Source organism: Phoxinus phoxinus, assembly GCF_949152265.1.
Source record: "Phoxinus phoxinus genome assembly, chromosome: 10".
Taxonomy (NCBI): Eukaryota; Metazoa; Chordata; class Actinopteri; order Cypriniformes; family Leuciscidae; genus Phoxinus; species Phoxinus phoxinus.
In genome coordinates this window covers 25,551,660-25,576,616 of record NC_136885.1, presented here as the reverse complement: position 1 = coordinate 25,576,616, position 24,957 = coordinate 25,551,660, and the positions used below count along the sequence as shown (strand labels likewise).

General features: G+C 37.1%; 1 protein-coding gene across 5 annotated transcripts in view; it reads left to right on the top strand.

Moving 5' to 3' along the window:
* Window positions 1-22,816, top strand: part of rspo1 (R-spondin 1) — a 28,187-nt gene extending 5,371 nt beyond the window's left edge. For 2 of the 5 annotated variants that reach the window (XM_079626299.1, XM_079626297.1), the window contains exons 2-6: window positions 5,557-6,128; window positions 10,754-10,945; window positions 13,686-13,826; window positions 15,134-15,343; window positions 21,115-22,815. In XM_079626299.1, coding sequence (XP_079482425.1) covers window positions 6,032-6,128; window positions 10,754-10,945; window positions 13,686-13,826; window positions 15,134-15,343; window positions 21,115-21,260 — 786 coding nt within the window. In that variant the 5' untranslated portion in view covers window positions 5,557-6,031 and the 3' untranslated portion in view covers window positions 21,261-22,815. Of the gene's footprint in view, window positions 1-893; window positions 990-5,556; window positions 6,129-9,379; window positions 9,531-10,753; window positions 10,946-13,685; window positions 13,827-15,133; window positions 15,344-21,114 lie in introns of those variants that run through there. The other 3 variants (XM_079626298.1, XM_079626300.1, XM_079626301.1) reach the window with 3 other exon arrangements.
* Window positions 22,817-24,957: the final 2,141 nt, after the last annotated feature.

Here is a 24,957-nt window from a genome sequence, read left to right as displayed (position 1 = left end):
AAAATAACTTCATCTTCCACGTACTTGCAGTGAATTCTCTTCTCCTCACTGATGACATGACAACCTGTCACTCACAGCAACAGCAAACCAAAACGAGACAACGATCCAATTAATTCCTGATGGAAAAAATCAGGTCCCACCCAACAATTTTTTTCTATTTGAGAAGCTGTTTTCACTCGGAAATATGTCACAATAGGGAAGAAATGTCTATCACAACATTTCGTACTAACTTTAAGAAACAAGTCTTTTCTTAACTTTTTCTAACGAGTTAAACCAAGGGACGCATGTCCTACATTTGTACTTGTTTTTCTTGCCTGTTACCTGCTTTGAAGATAGAGGAGGGGTCACCAATTAATGGACTGCAATCCAGATCCAGACTGGATTAGTTACATCCTGACCATAATTTTTCATAAATGAACACAGCCTGTTCACAAACATAGGTGGTGTGAGGCTGCATCTAAAGCAGGAGGCACATTGTTGCTGCCACTTGATGTAGAAAATGTGTTTATACAGCAAAACACTGGAAAACATTTAGCTCAGTGTCTGTGGTTTACAGATTCTCGTGAAAACATTTTAATCAATGGCAAGGTTTAAGGTTTTTTTGTTGTTACAAATAAAAAACATGATTATTTATATTACCCACATAGGCTATAAGAATTAATCGTTTAAAAAAAAGTTTGGGAGCATTCCTTGTTGCAATTTTATTTATCTTTTAAATATGATTATCATAATTAACTAACAGTCATAGAATAAAAGTGGTATTTGAAAGGCTCTACAGATGTTTTTATATTTTTATTTTGTTTTTACAGATAGATGGATGGATGGATGTTTGTCAATAAGATGAACATCTAAATAAACAACATTCCAACCCAATTCCATCACAGGTTTTTTGTCTCTCAATGTGTGTTTTTGAGGGGTGTGGCCAGATGAACCGTCAGCACGCCGAAACTGCTCTAGATGGAGTTGGATGCAAATGCAAACTTCGTGAGGTAGAAGCTCTCCGCAATGACTTGGATGCTGTCCGGAGTTTAAAAGTGGATTTATGTGGGACTTGTTTCAGAATTACGGCAGAGAACCGCAAAATAAACCAGGCCTCTATGTGCTCCATTAAAAGCGCAGTTCAGTGGAATTAGGGGATTTATCTTTGGGATTTTCTATTTAAAGTTATTTTTTCTTTTCCATTCTCCCATGCCCAGTATTGCTCAGATTACGCACGGGGACACTGATGTAAACTCTCATGACATTTCAACCGAAGTCAAAGCAAGTCAAGAAGCGCATGTCCCGAACAATAATAATCATAGTTGACAATCTGTTGCTCAGCCGCTGGTGTCTGCTATAGCAGCGCGAGGAGAAGCCCATATTACAGACACATCTAGGCTAAGAGCCTCGCGCTCAGTGGATCAATATGACGCTCGCGATACATAGTAGGTAGGTTATGCGGTCGGCTTACTTCATTATTTCTAGTGTATCAAAACATTCATTTACGTCTGAGAGATCGCCACGGAATAAAATCCAGTTTTATTTGACCACGCTGAGCTTGAAATATATATTTTTATTAGCCTAACTAACCTAATATTTGTATTTTTAGATTATCTGTCGAAATGTTTAGCCTACGTTGATTATATGATGAAATATTGATTCTTGATATTTATTATTATTATTAAATAACATACAATCAAATATTGAAAAAGTAAAAAAAAATGTCATTAATAAAAGGATTACTTTTATTATTATGCTCACAATAAGAATTTTGAGTTACCTAATCAATTCTCTGGTTTGTCTTTGATTTATTATTGCGGGCCATATAAGCTTGAGAATCGAGACATCAGGGATATCCAAATTTTGACCTGCCAGTTACTAAAATCCAGATCTTATGGTTTTTAAACATCCCTTGTTCTGTCTCTTGCCCAGTGTTAGGTAATCTGGCACCAGCATTCTGCAGTAAAACCATTAAGTGTTGTTGAGAGGACCGGTCCAGAGGGAGAGATGACGGTATAGAGATAAAGACAGGTGCAGTCTGACAGCTGCACGCTTGCTGCCAGTAAACAGATTTAACAGCGTCATTTACTGCCTTAGACAGATATTTCAATGAAGCTGCTGTGGTCCTGACTCATGGGTGCTGGCGTAGATCCACTTCGGATGAAGAGAGAGTGTGATGTTGAAGGCAAAGAGAGGGTCACCCATTAATAGTGTGCTGAATCACATGGATCGCTGTGCTGACTGAATACATCAGATTTATAGTATGCATGATCATTGGTTAGTTTTGTGGTTTTATGTTTGGCTGCCATGTATACTGAAACATAATTCCAAAAAGTACTTTATGTGCCAAATGCACACTCCGATCAACCATTTTAAACACAGCACTAATTCTTTGTCAGGTCATCACAGTTTCTGGTTTTGAGTCTAGTCCATAGGCTTTTATTGCAAGCCATTTGGGATGGATGTTGAACGTTTAACTTTCTTTCCTCATTTCTTTGGGGTTTCTTGAGCGGAGGATTTCACGGGGGTCTGGACCATGGTTCCATCCACTCTGTTTTTGCTCTGCTTTATTACAGACTCTGTTTATGGCCTGTTTACTGCTCTGACCTTTTTCATGGTTCCGCCTGAACTTGCTGCCTAATACAACTGCCTGAACATGTTCTGTGGAATAGGCTGGGCTGTTGGCCTTCGTCATACAAGATGGAAAAAGGCAGTTTAAAGAAACAAAGAAAAACAGTTGTTGATATACTGAAATGGACTAGAGCTGAGACCACCGGTGGTCCTTGAGGGAGATGGCCCGCTAGTTGACTGGCTGATAGAAAAATATCTTATATATTAAATTATAATACATCATTAATATTATTATCATTATATAAATTATATAAATGTTATATTTTTTATAATATAATAATGATGCAGTATAACCGTTTGGAAACACTATTTCTAATGTTTTTGAAAGAAGTCTCTTATGCTCATCAAGCCTGCATTTATTTGATCAAAATGCAGGAAAAAACAGTAATATTGTGAAATATTATTACAATTTAAAATAATGTTTTGTTTTGTTTTAATATACTCTTAAAATATGATTTATTTCTGTGATGCAAAGCTGAATTTTCAGCATCATTACTCCAGTCTTCAGTGTCGCATGATCCTTCAGTCTTCTAATATGCTGTAATGTTAAAAACAGTAATGTTTCCTAACTTTTGGCCAGTTCTGTATATTACACTAACTTTGAATTAAGTGACTCTTTTATAGTCAATGAATTAGCTGATTCATTATTTTTAAATGATTCAATTTATGTACAGAAATTGTACATACAAGTTCAATCCAACTTCTCAGATCATTTAGGTACATGATTTAGGTAGGTAGATTAGACTAGATTAGTCATTTAATTAAGTAAAAGCAAAATTGCAGTCTAGCAAATTTATGGATCAGTAGCCAACCTTGAATGAAATTCAAAATTGTTTTGACACCTGAAAAAGCTTGGGGTTCAATATAGGGTTAATTGCTGCACTTTGCAGTTGATACATATCAGGAGAAATTGCACAACAGAAAATTGTAAATTCTTACTATAAATGAGACAGAGCTTTGTTTGTTATTTAGCTGAATGAGCACAACTGAAGAACAGAAAAGCTGTCACAGTGTCCTAAGAAAAGCTCAAAGTCTTAATTCGACTTAAATGTAGATAAACATTATTGGTTGAAAGGTGGAAGGATTTAAATTTTACACACAATGTTTGATTAGATTTCTCTTTTTGGTTTAGATGGACAAAATCTAAACCAAATCCAGAAATTGTCCCTTTTCTCCCTCCGATTTCACCTGAATTCTGAAAATGTAAACTCAAACATCATCTATCTTTAATTTTCTGGAGAAATCCCCTTTCACCTTCCATGGCGATGGCATATCTGTGCGTCAGACTTGACATAGGCCTATCTCTCCAAATTAATATGGCTGACGAGCACTACGAACAGCAGGCAATGGGAGGTTTTGGCTCTGGGTTATAAATACGGAGAAAGTGTCAAAGACTTTGGAATATTATTCATTCCCTAAGATAAATAAACTTTGGGAAAAGATGTCCTCAAAATTTTGGTGGAAAGAGAATCTTCGTAAGAAGATTTCTTCTTATTCCTTCTAGACTAGAGATCATCGTTTAATGCTTGATGTGCAAGATAAATATTGTTTCCTTCCACCCCCCCCCCCCCCCCTTATTTAAATCATATCCACTAAACACATCTGTGAATGTGGTTTCTTCATTTTTGCTGTCGCTAGTTTTACCACATCACTGTAACCAAAAGATCCTGTTAACAACCCTCTAACAAAGAGAAATAAATATTTCTTGTTGTTTTGTGATGTATATCGTGCTACGATTAAACACTATTAAAATTCGTATTAATGTTTTATATTTGCGTGACATATTATTTGCACAAAGTGGCGTTTCCACCCGCTGCATTTTCACCCTTGCTTTTGGAAGTCAAATTCAAACCAAACAGAGGAAAAATCATGTTTGTCTTGCATGTTAGTTCATAAATTTCAATTTATAGACTCAGCAGCTTTTCATATTTCAGGAGTGTTGAACGGCTCAAATGAAATATAGATCTCTGTAGAGTTTTTGTTGGCATTTAAAAGCACTTTTTGGTATGCTAAGAATTAACAAATAACATGATACAAGATCCAGAGGACCTGTGGCCAAATATGGCCCTGCTTTCCTGATACTTCTAGGCATGATGTCTCTCTTGCGTAAATCCAGAACGCTCATCCATTTCTGCTGGAATGTGATTAAGAATCATTCTATAAACATATCTATCTGTCATAGTGAGAGGCGTAATGTGACCGCTTTCTTAGCTTGAGATTTTTTTCTGCCTATTGTTTTCTGACAGATGGGGTAAACATGTTTTTCCCCCCCCTCCATTCCTCACTTTTGAAAGTGCATGGACTATAGGTTATTGTGGTATTTGTTTCACGGTGCCCTATTTCTGATCAAATCAGTTTTAGCTTTAGTGGCCGGACTCTACAGCTCTTGTCAGTCTTAATGGGATATTACAGTTAAAATGAAACATTTTGTTTGCTTTCCCGGCTCATGAATCTATCTGGCAAAGGAAAAAAATAAGCATGGCTGGAATGTGTGGTTGAAATGGACAAAATACCAGATTCGGCTTATGTTTCACAAACTATTGTGTCCGCATTTATAGTTCCAGACCAGACTTCCATGAATCAATGTAACTAATTTAGAGCGCAGAAATGCTGAACTTTGTTGAGAAAGAGCAGTGATAGAGATGAAAGAGTGCAGTTATGTAAGCCCTCCGTAAGGCTATTTTCTTTCCGTCGCTTTTTCCTCGATTCCAACAAATATTTCATGACAGTTTACAGAAAATGCAAAAGTAGTTTTTTTTTTAAGTTTTAAAACACTTGCATCTCTTCCCCTTGGCAAAATATTTGGACTTTCTTTTGACACGCTGACTTAAAGTACGGTTTTATATACATGTCTCATTGTGCTTTTTCTCCCCCCATTCACCCACTCCTCTCCACATCCAACTCCCTCCTTCCCTCGCTCGCCCCCTTTTCTCTGTCTCTCCGCAGCAGATCTTGGCACTGACGGATGCGTTGTCACGCGTAGGAGTCCAGAACCTTTCTCCATCTCTCTGGGTTTTTTTCGGCACTCACCCTCCTCCTCCCAGCATCCCTAATAAGACACATGCTCCTGGGCTGTGTTGCTCACTCACTTTAGGATCTCCTGGCAAGCTCCCGCCTCAAGCTTCTCTCTCTTTTCTCGGTTTCGCCCCAGGCTTCATGGGTTGAAGGGCAGTTTGCGTTGTCCACAAGATCTCATCTCACCCCGGCTCTCCGCACCCAGACTTCATCATTCTCATCTTCATCGTGTTGAGTGCTATGGTTTGTTCTCCAAACATGTTCGGACTTGCAGAGGCCTCCAGCCAAGGGCTCCGCGACCGGCTGTAGTCAACTCTGTTCCACCTGCCGCAGTGTGAAAGGGGCGCCCTCAGCTGTGATCTGTCTGCCTGCAGGCGGGACCCAGCGTGACTGGGCAGCAGGGACTATGCATTTGGGACTGGTGGTGCTGGCAGTGGTCTTCCTCAGCTCCATGGGTCACGCCGATAACCTCAAGGCCTCCAAAGCAAGAAGACAGAGACGGAGTGAGTGTTGATGTCTGTCTTTTTCTCTCATCATTTGGTAGCTCGGGTTAACTGTCTCTTATGACACAGCGTTTCTCATTTCATTTCTTTGTCAGTTCCTAATATTTGTGGCTCATAAGAGTGTTTCTGACTTCCTTGGAATGTTTTGTCATTTCTTTCGAGACAGTTTTGGTGGGGTATTACTTGTTTAGGACCTGCTCTGCTGCTTTTAATAGCAGCTTTTCTTTAAAAGGCGAATTGCAAATGAGCATGTCATGTTCCAAAGCGTGGTCAAATTAGGCCGATTAGAGGTTTTTTGCCTGGATACATATGCCTGGATAATGCCTAACACATTTTTATTTGTGTAATTTGTCTGGGTTCAGAGCAACTCTAACCTTTTTAGGACTTTTTTCATGATTTATTTATTTTATGGAAAAGTTAGTTTTGAAACCCACACATTGCAGCAGAACTCACTTCTAATATTGCAATATGTTTAGTTTAATATTTTAATGAACACGTTTATGTTTACGGAAAGTGACTTAGGCCTATTTAAGTGGCTTATCTTTTTTTGTGTGGCCTGCTAAGATAATGCTATCAAATTCTCAATTAGGAAACGATTTGGGGCTTTAGAATAATGAAAGATCAACCTGCACTTTGCAGCGGAGCTCACTTTGAAATATTACATAAGTTATCTCATGTGTGTGCATGTCTCCTAGTAAGAGCACTGATGTAGGATTAGTGTTTCATATTTTAATGAACATTTATGTTTATAAAAAATAGTGGCCTATCTTTTCGTGTAGTATATTGCTAACAAATAAGTACTTTTGAGCTTTGGTATAATGTAAAAAAAAATAAAAATCAACCTGACAATCAGATCAATTTCTTATCATAATGTGACTTTTAAATGAAGGGGTGAGATTATTCAGTGGGAATTGGGAAATGTACATTGACGACTGCTTGCAGTGTTGAGGAGTGTACAGCCTCCTCTAGAGGGAGTTGTAGGTAATGCAGAGACATTCACAGTGGCTGTACAAAATGCTGCATAGCATTTGCTAATGGTTAGACTGCTCTTATTTACCTTTGTCAGCAAGAGACAATAGTGTTAAAACATTTACATGTATTCACCTGCCATTCACTATTAGCAACACAACAACTATCACGTCGCACTAGGAAGACTAGAAGTGCTAATCAAAACACAGCACCGATGAGAATGCAGAGCTATCTGTGGAGAAATAAACAGTGTGTAACTTGGTCGAATAAATCAGCGGATGCTTCACTATCTGTTAAGACTTCTTGACCTCACTGTAAGCTAATCTGACCAGCGCTTCTTGATAGTGGAGTTTTTTAGCGTTCTATCAACAAAATGAAAGCAAACACCTCTGACAGCTGTTATTATACAAGTGATTGATCAGCAGTCACACTTTAGTGCCTGTTGGTACTTTCCTGCTTTTTTCTCTCTCTCGCTCTAAATATATCCAAACCATACTAGCAAAACAACTAATATTTCATTTTGTCTTAGAGTTTATTTTTGTTCGATATAAACTATTTTAATTTATGATACCGCTCTGTACATTAATCCAACTATTCTGCCGACTCTATAATTTTTCTCAGTATTTTTGTTTTTCAGTGAAAAATGTCTAAACATTAATAAATAATCATTAATTTTAAGACACTTTTAAAATTGTGTAAGCAATACGATTTGTTTTCAGGGAATATATCTTGACTTAAGTTTTTTTTTCTTACCCTATTAGCTTTTTGTCTTTCTTGCTTAAAGCATAAACCTCACTAAATTTAGCTTGACTAATGCTTTAAACAAGAGAAAATATATTTTCCCGTGGAATAAGCAAAAATAAATGTTAAATCAGGAAATATTCTCTTAAAGAAAGCAAGTCTGACGCAATTCATTTTATTTAAAATATTTCAATATTTTTAAACTGCTTGCCAGTCAAATTTGAAATCCATTTACCGGTATGTGTATGATATATTGTTTATTGAATTGTAGTTCCTCAATACAGTGATGATGATTAGTGATTTCTGCTTTCCAAGAAATATTCTAGTCTGTTTCTATTTGGCCCCTCTCTGAATTTTAGGTCAATGGGAACCAATGTGCCACATCTTGTAGGGTTAAAGCCTTTTTCACATGAACATGTTCAAAGTGGAAAACTTTAATACAGTACAGCTCATCAGCAACAGCTTATATAAACGGTCCACCTAATGATTTTTCAGGGATAGTGAAAGGGGACAAATGTTATTCAGCTGGATAAAATCACTCATTTTATGGTTTCAAGGGGGATACATGTGAATGTGAGCAGCACAGTCTGACAATTTTGTGCTTAAAGAAATGAAGACGGCGTAAAGATTTTGCAAAATACTTAGTAATAATATTTGGATTACTTTCATAACATTTCTTACTGTTTGATATATTTCCATGTATGTTCCACATATTTAAAACGGTTAAAATTAAGGAATCATTCTAGCCCAGAATAAAAAAAAAAAGAAAAAGATGAAAATGTCACGGTGTCTGGAATCGGAGGTGCATTCGTTTTAAGATACAAACCAGCGATTAATATGATGCCAATGCATAAACAATGAAAAGGCTTATGTAAAATTTTAAATAAAGCAATATCTTTGACTTGAACTGCCTACATTCAGTTGACTCTCGGACATAATGTGCAGAACTCTTCATTTTTATTCTCTGTCTGTGTTGTTTATTGTCAAGTTCAGCTAAAGTACTTGTGAATGACCATTGATAAGAATGCAGGCAGAAGTTTACAATTCTATTCATAGTCAGTGTGTGTGACTTCACATGGATTAGTCCATTATGCATTAAAATGTTTGTTTAGTGATGTTCAGCAATTTCAAGGACATTTTAGATTCTCTGCTAATAAATTGCCTTTAGAGTTCGGAAATTAGATATTTCAGGGTGTTTTAGGTTTTACGATGATCTCATTGTGAGTTTGGTCATAAAAAGGTCTTATTTATTCCTTGCACTTCTTGCACTTATTCCTTTGTAATCTTTCGCTTGAATCAAAAGGAGACCTTCTATTCATCATATTAGAACAGGGTCTAGAGGTGCAAACGTTATCTTTTTTTAGTGTGTGCAAGGTTTCTGTGTAGAGTGCATGCTATGCAACCTAACCAACCTTCCTGCATATTTGTCCGGGCTAACTGCCGCTCAATAGACCCGTGCAAAACAATTTTTCACGCTCATCATTTATAGTGCTAGTTTCATATTTGTTGTTCCTACTGAGAGGCCTTTTCATTTATTTCAGCTGTGGAGAGGAATGCAGCGATCGGATAAAGGACACCCATATGCCTGAAAATGATCCACTTCTAAGCAACTTTTTATGGACTTTTTTTGGGTGGTCGGTGGTCCTTGTTCAACTGAACCCACCAGGGAGTCCATGCTACTGAATATTAATAGTAAATCATTTGAATATTAATGTTTTTTTTCTTTTGCTTGATGGATGCGATTATATGATCTAAGTATTTTTGTCATGTTTTCCAGTAAAAACATATGTAAACATCCTTAAAATAAGATCAATTTAAGGGATTTATTCATCCATTAGGTTGCATCACTTACTGTACGTGCAGCTTATTTACAGCTAGACGGTTATTTTAACAGCATCGAGATTGATTGCCTTTTGAGTGTGTATATTTAAAGCTGATGCTACACACATAGACCCATAAATTAAAGCAGATGACCGCGGTTTTGACTACCAGGAACAGGATGTGCACTCTGACATGCTTTCAGTGTAATCGTTTATTTCTTCTTGGCCTCAAACGCTGAAATTTTTGGACGTTAAAAGCAAGGCATGAAAGTCACAAGGGATGAGAGAGCTTTCTTAGATATCTGTAGCTGATTTTATTTCATCATGTGTCAGCACTTTAGGGCACCTGAACAGAACGAGAAAAGATTGAAGTTTCAGGCCCCTTTGTCCCTAGCTGACCCATCACAAATCTGGGCGTGATTTCCCCAAATTTTGCCCGTCCAATTAAAAAATACTGCAACGTCATCCAATGAAAGATTTCCACACGAATGTTGCAAATGAACAGCGTGAAACGAACAAGGGTACTTGGCATAAATGAGCTGCAAACACAGAACGCTGTGTGTAATAAGATAAACCAGTGCCATGTTTACAGCCCTGCAGTCTGAAGTGCTGTTTAGAAATCCTCATGCTGATGTGTCGTAATGAATCGCCTGTTCTCACAGTGCTCTCTCAAATGAATCATATTACACCTACCGAGTTTGTATTATCACACACAGTTTTGCTCAAATGACTAGCATAGCTTGTTGTATTGTGGATCTATCCGTCTGTCTGTCTGATATCTATCCGTCCATCTGTCAATCCTTCTATATATATAATATAATACGTTTATTTATCTTGATATTTAGGGGTGATAGTAAACCCGTAGTAAAGGACCTTGGTTGTTCATTCAAAGGCTGCAGGTTCAAATCCAGGTAGGAGTGGCTGAAGAGTACAGTATCTGACATTGTAATCCAGCTGTCTACTCCTGTGCAAGGCACTTAACTACTTGGGAACTAGTCATCGTAAGCACTTTGGATTACAAAGGGTGTTCTACACTGTAAGAAAACACTGCCAAATATCACGCTCACTCCTATTTTTCTGTCTTTCTTTCACCAGTAAGCACTGAAGTACCACCATCATGCTCAAATGGCTGTGAACACTGCTCAGAGTACAACGGCTGTCTTAAATGTCGACCCCGACTCTTCATCCTACTGGAGCGGAATGACATCCGTCAGATTGGCATTTGCCTCGCTGCCTGTCCTGTTGGATATTATGGCATTCGAAATCGGGATATGAACAAGTGCACACGTGAGTCTTCAAGATCTAAAGAATCATGTGACATTAAGGACTGGATGGCTGAAGACTGGTATACATATAATATACATACAGTAGTCAACATTTGAAGTGGATCAAAACCTTAGTTTCATCAAAGTTATACATGAATTTTTAACAATACCTGTTCTTGTTTTAGGACAACTTTGATGAACTTTTTTGATCCACTTCAAATGTTGACTACTGTGTGTATGTATGTATGTATATATATATATATATATATATATATATATATATATATATATATATATATATATATACATACATAAAGTAAACATTAATTTCACAATATTATACAGAAGTTTTGGTGAACTTTGTGGTCTTGGTGAACATAAGAGACAAAAATATTTAGCAAATCCGTAATATATATTGTATATATGTTTTAGATGTATTTTCATAAAGTAGCGTAAAATAAATTAATTGCTATTGTCCATCTGTCAGTCATAGGCAGACAAAGCTTATATAATATAAAATGACAAAAATTGCAATTTGAGGTTGACGAGTAACACAGCTTGCCCACTGACACACCTTACCACCTCTCCCATCTTGAAAAATTATGAACTGTCTGATCAACACAGCGTCATAAAATGAGCTTTCTTTCTTTTTTTCACAAGCTTTAACGTCAGTTATATACAGTGTTTAACATTATTGGGAAGAAGATAGCACAAATGATGCAATTACAAAACAATCACATTGTTCACCACATTCATTACTGTAACCCACCAATGACATTATACTTGCGCATCTGACCCGTGAATGCCAAATGTTGAGCCAGCGATCTGTTTTCTCTTACTCTGCGGATGAAAAAACAGAGTTGGGGGATGAAATACAAAGCAAAACATTGATAATACGCTGCTGTTTGTCTGTTTCTCCTAGGAAGTCTGTGTTATTATTGTAGGCTGTAAATGCAGAGGTTCAACTCTGGCCATATTTTTTTCATTCTTTCTACGCAAACCCTACGCAAAAATCATAATGAGGACTTACCTTTAAACGGCCTCTTTGTTTTAACAGTGCGCTCTCTAGGTTTCAGCCGGAGACTCGGCGGCCTGTTCCCGTCATGTGCGTGAGCATTTTTACTGTGATAAAGGCAAAGCAGGGGAGATAAACAAGGAAATACCTCTCGTAAATTGATTGGTGGTACCTCTTTACTCCTGTTGTGGGAGGAAATTAATAGCTTTATTTGAGCCCTTTCTAACTTCAACCTACCAAAGCTTTTCCAGTTGTAAATTGAACGTCTTGTTCCCTTTTCAAGCGTGTTTTGATAGCCAATTAGTGTGAACCACAGCTTGGAGTCATTATATTTTGTTATAGGAAGAAAATACTTTTGTTACCAAGATACACTCTTGCATCACTCCGCCTAATACCTCTCAGATGGTTCTGATTTCAACTTTCATTCTAGATAACCTTAAATTTAAATGTTAGCATCAAGGGAAGTGAGAAATTAGCGGAGCACTGTTTTTATTTCACAACCCTCTGGGGCCTTTAATTAATCATTTCTTGACTGTATACTTTACACTTGCTTTGAAATACCACATGCAGCTGTCCGCTAGTTAGCCTAAGTATTTTTATGACCAACACATTGAGACCAAAATGTGTTGTATCGACTCCAAATCGCTCAGAACGTCACCAGACCTCTCATTGTCAACATTTCCCCTCGACGTATTTGTTTCTTTCTCACTTGGAGTGTTTTTGTCGTGTTTTGAAAGACGGCTGTGCATGCGAACCCCTCCTTCATCTCAGGCCTCTGAGTGGCTGCCCCGCTGCAATTATTCAATCAGCTGTGTGCATTTGATTTGTCTCCAAATCCCCATGATGTCTTGTTAACAACATTTGTCTTGCATTAAGGGTGCATTTGTAAATGCTTGAGTGCAAAAGAATTTGCCCCAAACATTACTAATTTAGTTGTCAGGCATTTTAAGTAGTAATTGAGAGCAGAGGTTATAACAAAAAAACACGGCTCGAGTATGTTGTTGGGCCCTCTTCTGCTTTTGGCCGGGACTCAGAGATATCCGAGATATCCGTGTGCTGCTGCTCTGAGAAAGTCCCAGGTATTCGAACGGAAATTTAAGAACCTTATTTTTGCACATTTCCGCATACTATTCAGTTAAACTATTAAATCTGTTTTGCAAAATTATTAGCAGTCCTTCTTGATTCAAAAAGTCTGTGTCAGTCAGAAGACTGTTGGGGGGGAAAGGGATTTATAATCCGATTTAAAGCAGAAAATAATCGGTTTTAGGATTTTACATTCTGTTACTTTAAAACGGAAATGTCCTAAAATGAAGAGCATTTACCATTGAAGGACTTTGAAACCTCATTCTCAACATGAGTTTTAGAGCCGTTTTTACAGCATCAAAGGAAAAGATTGAGAAGGATATTTAAGAACTGGATCCCCTGTTTATCATAATGAGATAATGAGGATAATAGTAATGGGATTATGAGTGGGGAAATGGATTCTGTTTCATGGGTTTCATTCTGCCAAAATCCACAATTTCCCTCCACTTTGAGGCAGTTTGTATGTTTGATCAAAGACGGCAGGCTTGTAATGAGACAGAGGTGTGATGAAGCCATTTAAGAGTCTTAACATTCTTGAATGGACTACTTTTTGGATAAGAAACTGTAAGAGCCACAACAACCAGATGGTGGACCACTTGTTCATAGTTTACAATTGGTCTTGATAAAATGATTATATGACTTTTTATGTCTTTCTTCATTTCAGAATGTAAAATAGAAAACTGTGAGGCATGTTTTAGCCGAAACTTTTGCACAAAATGTAAGGAGGGCCTGTACTCACACAGAGGGAGGTGTTTCTCAAGCTGTCCTGAAGGATTCACCGTCAATGGCACCATGGAGTGTGTAGGTGAGTGAGCAGCATTGTTTCTTATATTTTGCTTGCATGTCTTTTTCATACGATTCTTTCTATGATAAGTGAGCGCCTGATTTGTAACATATTTCTGTTAGATTTTATACATTTTACCAGAAATATTATATCTTCAAGTGCTAATGAACAGCATTTTAACACCTGCTATGCTTGATGAACTTAGTCAAACATGAAAAACGAATTGTGAATGTTAACGTAAAAACTTTGAAACCTAAACCTAGATCACTGTGTCATTTACAATTACAGTTCACACGTTCACAAAACACAAGTTTTGTGGTTAATGCAGTTTTTAAGAAATATTTAGTATTTAAAATTGTATTGTATAAAAATAGACACAATGATATTTAATTAATAGAATATTTCATAATAACAGTAATGTACAAAAATCCATATGCTTTTTATTTTATATGCAGCCTGTGTATTTAAGCTATTTTTTGTTTCGTGCGTGTCATCAGTTTTTATGGGCACGTGGTACTGTACTTCTGTCGTTGCAAATCAGTTGTGCTGCTGGAATGATGAAACTGGAAAGTTCTTGGATACCTTGTGTTTTTTGTATTTCTTCAAATTCTCTTTTTCTGTGGTTTCTCAATCGCTGTTGAGAGGAACGTTGGCAAAAGGCCTGTTGGATGATAAGGGTTTATTGATTTCTTTTGAAAATGTTTCTGTCAGAAGCAAGCAAAAACACAGCACTAATAGCATTACTCGCAATGGTGGTGCTGGCTCCTCCAGGCTGCTTGGCCTTTAAATGCATGAGACTTGACTTCCAGTGTGACATTGTGCCAAAGCTTATGATGCCTCACCTGCGTCAATGAGTCAGTCTGCCACTTTGTAATGTGTATTGTAATGTGTATTGTTTTTGGCATGGATGAGTTTCCTTTGACCTTCCTGCCCCCAAACACATTAGACCAAAAAATTGGATGCTCAGAAAAGACCTTGTGCATGAAAACAGCTCAATCCAATTGAAAGTCTGGAGCTTGACAGCTTGTCATTACGTTGAATAAAAATGGAGCCTACCTCATACAATCATAACACATGCTCTGCTTTTTAGAAAGAAGTAATTGGAAAATGTGAGTGGTGCTGGATTTTAGCAGTCTGAATCTCCACTGTTGATTCTTTGGGTTTTCCTAATGCAATTTTGTCTGGAGTAACCCCATCCAGAGGAACAAAATGTTCAAACCCCAAACAATTTCTGTCTTTTCCCTATTGTCTGAAAATATTAAATGTGTAATTGGTACATTTGGTACTAGATTCATTCTAAAAAAAACTTTTTTCTCTCTCTGTTGCAGTCCAATGTGATCTAAGCGAGTGGAGTCCATGGGGCCCTTGCATGAAGAAGAACAAAACATGTGGCTTTAAAAAGGGTAACCAGACCCGTACCAGGGAGCCCGTACAGATTCCAAGTCCTGCCACTTCCACAGGGTCTGCGTCGCCCTCTGGCTGCGTCCCAGAGACACAGACCCAGAGATGTACCGTGCAGAAAAAGATCCCTTGCAAAGGTAAATCAGAGAAAGAACAACAGAAAAATGTTGGAAAGAGGGTGGATAGGAAATACTTGCGCCAAAAGGAATGCGTGAAATCTGCTATCCAACTTCAATGCGCGTGTTTGCAAATTACAGATTTGTTGATTTATCGATCATTTATCTTTTTTGGCCACTCGGAAAAACATGTAAACAGTCTCCTGAAACTAATTTGATTTAATTTATTTACGTTTTTTGACATAATACGGTGTAAATAAATCCTTGAGTGTTCCCAGTAAATAAACAGAAGCCCAGCTGGTTTGTAATCTTTCCGTCGCTGGCTGCGGATCTGAAGGCGGCCTTTTGTTAGTGGCTTTAACTTACTGGAAAGTGAGGTTAAAATGCTTCTCTGGCTCTCGAGCGGAAAAGGAACGTTAGCGGACCTGTAGTGGACCTGTTGGATGTAAACTTTTCCAAAAAAAAAGTCTGAAACACGTTATTTCTTCCTGCAGTTGCACTCGCCTGGATGGCTTGTGTGGATTTCAGCCTATAGGAGTTTACATTGAGGAAAAAGGTAGTTTATAGTATAAGTGTACAAAAAAGCTTTCGACTGCCAAAATGAATATTTATTTTATTTTGAGATGCTTCCTATATCAGCTGTTACACTACCGCCAATTTCTCTTGAGCGACAAATTGGCATATTCAAATTATTTCTGTAATATCATGCGTCACTGAAGACTGGAGTAATGGCTGCTGAAAATTAAATTGCCATCACAGGAATAAATTCTAGAATATTGAAAATAGAAAATAGTTATTTTAAATTGTAATAGTATTTGACAATATTACTGTTTTTACTATATTTTCATCAAATAAATTCAGCCTCGGTGAGCATGAGACTTTCAAAAACAATTAAAAATTATTACCAACAATTGCAAAATTGCATTGAAAAAAAAAACATTAACTTTCTGCATTTTTTAGCATTATAATTTTGAGATGATCAACAAAAAAAAGTTAAGTTAAGCTGAATTAACTTTGTTTTATTTTCAGTATCCTTTCTGCAAAATAATATGTTTTTTAAAGGAATCATTTGCCTAAAATAAAGAACCCTTGTTCTGCTTTAAACCCGAATGTCATTTTCATCTGTGAAAAACAAGGATGAAAAGATGACCATTGCAACAATCAAGCTTAAAAAGCACATAAAAGTAAAATAAAAGTAGGCTAGTCAATAAAATTTGTACAATCAGTTAATCATTTACTTTGTTTGAAGACTGCAGCTTAAATAGCTATTTACTCAAAATATTCTGCTCCCTTTATTCGAATCTAGCATGCATTCAAGAACATATGATACAGTTTTTTTCATGAATGCTAAAATTTACAACAGACTAGCTTTCAGAAGACCTTGCAACATGTCATCGACAATACAAAAAAATCAAGCCTGGCTAATAAATAGTGTTGATGTGATTGTGACTGTTTCACTCTGTTTTTTTTCTTTCTTTTGTCTACCAATAGATATCTCTCAAAAACTGAGGTCTCTTTAATTTAATCACACGTTGTTAACATTAAGGTGCAAGCATACCTAGACACCATATTCAAGCGATTCTTAACAGTTTAGGAAAATGCATGACTCATGACTCAGTCTAAATGCTAAGCTAATTGTAACGCCACCCATTGAGTGGTTCCTAAAATAAACAGCAGAATATACCTTCTAGAGCTCTTAGTTTTCTTCAAATTGTTGAGAAACGGTGTGTTCCTGGAAATTACGTCTTATTCATGCGAACAGCCTCACAAGATCAAGTGCTCGCTGTTCTTCTGTCGGGAGAAGTGGGCTCCATGCTTTGCTGGACTAGGTGTGACAGCGCCATTTGAGAAATGAGAGGCAAATTTACTCTGCATGACGCCCGTATTGTGGAAAGAATTTTCACCCGGGGTCCATAAGAATAATTAACAGTGAAATATTATAAACTGCCCCATAAAAGTGCTATATCGCCTGCCAAATTTCTAAACTTAGAGAGTCCACTTGTCGTAAAAGCTTTCGCAGAGAGAGAGAGAGAGAGAGAGAGAGAGAGAGAGAGAGAGCGCTACGGTGAACTAATAGGTCTGGACACATGTAAAGTCATTTGTTTGTAGTTCAATCTCATAATATCATGCTTGTCCTAACTATGTTAAGATATGATCAGTAAGAGGAGTGTTCTGCCGGCTGGAGTCAAAACATGTTTTCGCCACAAAAGCAAAGCGGCACCAACCACCCGAAAAGAATTAATGCAACTCAGGTGTCAAAGAAAGCATAGGTTATGGGGTTGCATGACCCAAACGCCCTATTTCTAAGTGTGTAAATGTTCACCTCGTGCTAAATTAGCAAGGCTGTGAATACATCTGCAGGAATTGGCTGACAGGGCTGCTGTAAAAATCACAGGGGGCAGTGCTTGTATAACACCGGTGATTTACTGGTCTGCAGATCTCACGCTTTGTGTTGATTATGCCAAGCTCCCCCCTTTCTCTTCCCCTTCCTGTAGCTTAATAAATGTCTTTGCACGAAAACCGAATACACTAAATGCGTGATTGCCTTTGTCAGGCGATGGTGTTTAGGTTGGATTGAGCAGCACTGTAATTATTGCTGTCATAAATGAATGGATCCTCCCCAAGCGCTCTTAGCGCTTTATCAAAGCTAACAAGTCTACTCCATGTGGATCCAAAGTTTAAGGCTCCATTTCCTTCCATGTTTCTTTTTTTTCGTTTCACCTCGTTTTTAAATCGTGATTAACTGACACTTGAGCTGAGCTTTTTTTCACATTTTGTGAACTTAATGCCTTTGAATTCCTCACATGAACAAGATTGATCTTTTCAAAGCAGTGAATACTAAACGATTGAATTCAATTAGACTTCTTTTGTTTTGTTTTTGGAAATCTTCCGGAATCTTTGTCACTGATAAAACTATAAAATAATAATTGTTTTTATACAATACATACAACCAAGGCCTAACATTAATGCCAAATGCGAGTAAAAATCGGTGTTAGCGAGTATATGAAACGGTGTCAACCGCCAGTTGGCCGGTAATAAAAGAATTCTAACAATGTTGCAATATTGTGAGAATGTGAACAAACGTGAACGACGCTCAGGACAGATGACAGGCCATTTTGGTATCGTCACAAAAGTGCAAGAAGACAGGAAGGGGAACTCAATTAGTTTCTCGCATGCCCCAAAAAAAACACATCTTAGACAGCGCGCGAATATCGAATGGAGCTCTCTTTCATGTCTTCTTGCTCTTAAACAGACTTATTCAAACAAAAATATGTCAAAATGGTATCCTCATAAACATTGTCAGTTATGTCTTAAGTGTACATAAACAGTTGAGAAAGAAAATATATTCAGTATATCGGATCCGTGCATTAGCTCTTAAAGTGACAGCAGCCTAATATTCTGGGTAACACACTGGGTAAATTTGACCAGGATGCCGGGGTTACACCCCTACTCTTTCGAAACACATCCTGGGATTTTTAATGACCACAGAGAGTCAGAACCTCAGTTTAACGTCTCATCCGAAGGACGGTGCTCATTGACAGTATAGTGTCCCCATCACTACACTGGGGCGTTAGGACCCACACAGACCACAGGGTGAGCAGTGAGCACCCCCTGCTGGCCTCACTAACACCTCTTCCAGCAGCAACCTGGATTTCTCAGGAGGTCTCCCATCCAGGTACTAACCAGGCTCAGCCCTGCTTAGCTTCAGTGGGCAACCGGTCTTGGGCTACAGGATGATATGGCTGCTGGCATTCATTTAAATGAATTGTTCAAATCACACGGATTAAAGGAATAGTTCACTTCTTTCTTCTGTTGAACACAAAAGATGATATTTTGAAGAATGACGGTAATCAAACAGTTGATGGACCTCTTTGCCTTCCATTGTATTTTTTTCCCCTACAATTGAAGTCAATGGGGCCTATTCTCTGAACTCTCTGGTTACTGACATTCTTCCTTTTAGGAATAATTTAGGAACCAAACAAGTGACTGCGTCCGAAATCGCATTGGTAGGCTACTTCTTGGATAATTCATTACTTTGACGGCTAAAAAGTACATTGTATGTAGTACGAATGTGTGTTGAATGAATGTAATCCGGATGTACTTCAATCCAACGATTTGTTTAAAAACATTAATTCAGAAACGAAACACCACTACTGCGTGTTTCTCCAATGTGGCTTCATTTGGGGCTATTTTCGCTAGTAGAGAAAAACAAATGAAGTAGCTACATGGCCATATTGTGTCATACAAATAGATCTGTTCTGAATAGTGCTTGTGATTACCTGCAGCCGAATAACAGTACAACATCACTCTTTCTCTTGTGGTATTAAGAAAACGTTTAGTTGTTGATGCTCCAATTAACATTATATCTCTGACATATATAGCTGAAAGAACTGTTGTTTGACATTTATAGACATTTGGCAGGTTTGTTAAATAAACTGAGGGAATTCTAATTATTGCTTGTTTTGTCCATTAAATTCTTAAATGTTTGCCAAAGAAAGTTGTTTTTTGCGTGTTTACGATGATGCCATTTCAAGTCAAAAATCTGTAAAAGTGAAACTGCTTTTTATATAACTCTTATTAACAACCAAAGGTTTAATTAAACAAATGTTTGTTTGCGCCCTTCCCATTCTATTTTTAATCATGCATTTTATGTAGAAGCAAATGCAACAGTTTGTGGAAGAACATCAGGGCATTGAGATGAGCAGAGAGCCAATTTCAGGAGCCGCAGAGCGGCTGTGTGTGTGGCTCATGTTATCAAGTGCAGAGTGAATGCTCTCCAGCACCAAATGAGTGTTGACTTTGGTTTCCAGGGAACACTGAGACTCACAACACTAACTTCATAACAAATATCAGTCAGTCCGGAGGCCCTGACTCCCCTCTTATAGTAGTGCAAGTGAGGCTGATGGGAAACAAACCAGCCTGTTTTTCAGTAAGGTTTTAGGACAGGACTATAGTTCAGCATATACACTTTTGGATATACGCTTCCATATGCACAGCTTTAGATTTTTTTATTTTATGAATCATTTGTCATATTATATACTGTAGGCTATTGTATACATTTTAGTAGATATTTTATATACTTTTTATTTCCCTAAAGCTAACCACTTCTCCACAATATATAAAAAACATAATAGGTAGATAAATGTAAACTGGCAATAATTTTAATAATTTTTTTATTTTTCAGATATTCTTGTGTGTTTGAATTTCATTTTTAATTTGCTTAAAATGTATTATCTTAATTGTATGCCTTGGATATTTTTTTCTTGTTTTAAGTATAAATTTAAAAAGATTTAGGTTTATTCTGAAAAAAAGAAGAACAAAAAAAAAACTGGGGTCAATGGGGTAAGAAAAATAAATCTAATTTATGAAATACTTACAGTTTTGTTTCTCAAGTGTTGATTTTTTTTTATATATTTTTTATATATCATGTTATATTAATACATTTGCAACCAGTTTTGTGGGTAACGCATTACAAGTTACGTGAGTTATGTAATCAGATTACGTTTTCAAGTAACTAGTAAAGTAACACATTACTTTTAGATTTACAAAAAAAAAAGTTACTTTCTCAAAAAAGTTATGCAAGTTACTTGGTTATAGACCTCTCTTGTATCCATGTTTTTTATGCTAAAAATCAAGCAAGCAAGCCCAGCCCAGGTGAGAAAAAGTAAGGCAAAAGTAATGCAATGCATTACTTTCCATCAAATTTTTAGGAAGTAACACAATATTGTATTGTGACATTACTTTTTAAAAGTAACTTTCCCCAATATTGATTGCAACTTTCTTTTATTTAGGGGAAAATAAGAAGAACCCACAGAACCGTGGAGAGAAAAATGGCAAGAACCGTGGACGAGACTCCAAGGAAGGTGGCAAAAAGAAAAAAAAGACCCCGAACCGGTCCACCACTGCCCCCACCATTACAACGAGCATGGTGACCTAACCTTATCATGTTGCCAGGTGAGCCTGAGAAAGCCTGGCCCACCTTTGTTGGCTGAAGACGAACAGTATTTGATTGTGACATCAAAATTATGCAAAAAAAAAAAAAAAAAAAGGAATAACGCTGCTACACGTAAAACATGCTCAATGAGAACTGGAGGATTGCTGTACTAAATAATGAACTGTGTAAACTGAGTAAAGCTTGAGGGAACCAAGGAGCTGTGTTGGTTAGTCTCATGCTATTTGGAAGCACCCAGAAAGACTGTGCGTGTGCAGGGTCGTCTTTTTGTAAGCCTTCCCACAGGAAACGACATTGTTTGTGGTTGGCAAAATGTTCCATATGTTTCTCTTTAGACCTATCAGAAAGGTTTCTGAACTACAGAAGACACTGCAAATGAGGCCCGCCGTCCAAAAAGAACATCTAAAATACATTAGAATCTCTAGTGATTCACCTAATCCAGCTGTAATCACATTCTTTTTATCCAGAGTTGGATCTCCTTATGTTCGTGACAGGTAGCAAACATTTTTGAGTCTGTCTCAGAGTGAAAAGTATTTTTTATAAGTGCTTTGTTTTTTTTTATGTTTTCTTTTTCTTTCTGTTGTTTATAACAAAAGAAGGCACTGGAACTGATATTGTGGTTTACAGAGAGAATGTGGAGAAAGAAGTTACTTTAATGATGATGAAACTATCCAAACATGAAGAAACGCACTTATAACTTTCAACCGGTAGAGCGGTTTTTACTTGTTTTAGTGGTCTATGTAAAATAAAAGTATTTTGTTTAGGGGGAAATAAATACAATATTTTCTGCACAGAAGAAGGCAGCGATAACATGAGGAATGTACAGTGTTTAAGTATGCGTATGAAAGATGAAAGATTGTGTGCGTGTGTCAGATTGTGTGTGTTTTTGAATCTGTGTTCTTGTGTGCACCTTTATGTTGTAAAGCGAGGAGAGAGGTCAACAGTACATTTCTTGTGACCAAACCAGTTTGGAACTAAACCAGCACGATGCGCAAGCAAGCAGCATTGATTATATGCTTTATAGGGTTTTCATTGCTCAGTTATCATATTTGCAACAGGTTCAATATATCACATCATTCATAATGCTTTGCAACATTTAGTATCAGTATCAGAGGAAGGAATGCTGTACATCATACAGTTATTTAAATGTAGCATCCAGTCACATTTAGTCTGTGTTTTCCACAGCATCTTGACCTGGGCTGCATTTTCCCAAAAAATATTGTAAGCATAAGTATATACTATAGGCTTACTATACTTTTGGGAAATGCAGTGGGTATTTACAATATACACCCCTAATGAGAATTATAACACTGAAAATGTCAGCTTCTGTTTATCTTGATGCAATATACATATTGTTATTATATATCTATTTCTATAAAAATCTACAAGGCAAATAAACACTTAAATAAATGTTTGGATGCAGTTATTTGTATGAAGAAATGTTTGAAATATTTTTTTGTCTTGTGTGTATTTATGTGTATGTGTGGGGGGTCGGGGCTAGTTGTCACACGGGGAAATTGTAAGGGCGATGTCTCTTAAAGGAGAACTCCGGTCAATTTTTACATTGAGCTCATTTTTTTGTAAATTTGGAGTGCTGTCAATACAGAGAACAAAGACAAAAATCGGTGTTGCCTACACTGTGTTATCCTCTTTTTAAAATGTGGACCCTGTTGACTTCAATGGGGCAAGGTTTACAGCACTCCATATTTACAAAAAAATGAGCTCAATGTTAAAATTGACCGGAGTTCTCCTTTAAGAATGCAATTGTTACACAAAGGTTTTCTCTATCAGTGATTTTGTATCTGGGTTTCAATCGCCTAATTCAAAACCCTCTTAAATAAAAAAATGTTTTGTGTGTGTATGTGAATATCCTCCTCCACATTATAATATCAATATTATTTAATTGAAAGGTTAGTTTGTCTGGTAACACTATTTAACAGTGGCTTGTTACAATAAAATTATGCATAATTACAAGCAACTGACCATACACTAAATCCTAATCTTAATCCTAAACCTATAGTAAGTACATGTTGTTAATTATTATTACTCAGTGCTTAATTGTATAATTTGCTTAACCGTTTGTGTTTCCAAGACAATATATTTTTTTTTTAATTTAATAATGTCAAGTTGGGAGCAAGTTGTCATGAACTTACACAAACTATTACAAGATTAATCAGCCTAAACAAAGTTGAACATTACCTTTTTTGCTGTTTTATGAATCATTTTGCATTTCATAATTGTTTTAATGGTTACATTTAGCTGAAAGCCTCTATTAGGCTGTGTGTCAACTTACACCATAATGTAAAGGTGGGTTCAATGAAGTGTATGTTTTTCTTTTTTCCTAGCTCGTATTGAAAACATATAGATGCATTTAAGGTGTTAGCCTACAGAGATTAACCTAGAAATATTCCTTGAAGTAAAAAGTGTGACTAGCACCCATCTCACAGAAAGGCTATTTTTAGGGACTTTTAAATATTTTATTCTATCACTTTTTAAACATTATAGGTATGGACGTGAATTGTCTTTACCTGCGGTATAATGATTCAAACTGAATCAATTTAAGACATTTGCAAACCCGTTTGGCCAACTGGATCAAAAGCTATATTCATTAAGGGATGGTTCACTTTAAAATTAAAATTCTGTCATCATTTACTCACCCTCAAGTTGTTTCAAACCTGTATTAATTTATTTCTTCTGCTGAACACAAAGAAAGATATTTTGAAGAATGTCAGTAACCAAACAGTAGTCTGTACCCATTGACTTCCATAGTATTTTTTTTTTCCTACTATGGAAGTCAATGGGTACAGACTACTGTTTGGTTACTGACATTCTTCAAAATATCTTTCTTTGTGTTCAGCAGAAGAAATAAATTAATACAGGTTTGAAACAACTTGAGGGTGAGTAAATGATGACAGAATTTTAATTTTAAAGTGAACTATCCCTTTAGCAAATCTGGCATCACTGATTCTGATTCTAAATGGTCAACAAACATGACGTGATTGTTGAAATATTGAGAGGGAAAATAAGTATTCGATCAGTATGGTATATTGCTGGATATATGGTAATTCCTGGCAATATCCCTATTGCTGGAGGATTTATTGATAATATTTTGCCGGGGCACAGCACCACAGTAGCCTATTTCACTGAGTGGTCTGTCTGTGTCACAACAGGAGAGACGACAGCCTATTTGCTCAGGAAGGTGTTAGTGTTTATACGTGCGTGATTCGTGCTAGAACAGCATAGCAATTGTGGTTCAGAATGTGTGGCGGTAGTTGGTGCCCAGGCATGGGCAGTAAAACTTGAGACAGAAATAAAAACTAATGATGTGTCATCGCCAGGGGGAGGAGCTTAAGCAGGATCGCACCCTCCAACTGCAACAGCCGTTTCTCATTACAGAGGGGAGGGCAGAAAACGGTAAAGAGTGGACCGTAAATTAAACTTTCATCCCCCTTCCTGGCCATAAATTCTTGCGCCGGCTCCATGGGACGGAGCTCTCCCTCTCGTTCACCCTCTCTCATCTCTCTCCCTCGTTTCATCTCTCGTAGCCTACCCCTCCCGCGGCCTAACCTTCGGTCCCCCTATCTTCCCATATTCATGTTTAACATAATTAAAGTCACCATTAAATAAAAATAGACAATTCTTTGTGTGTGTGTGTGTGTGTGTGTGTGTGTGTGTGTGTGTG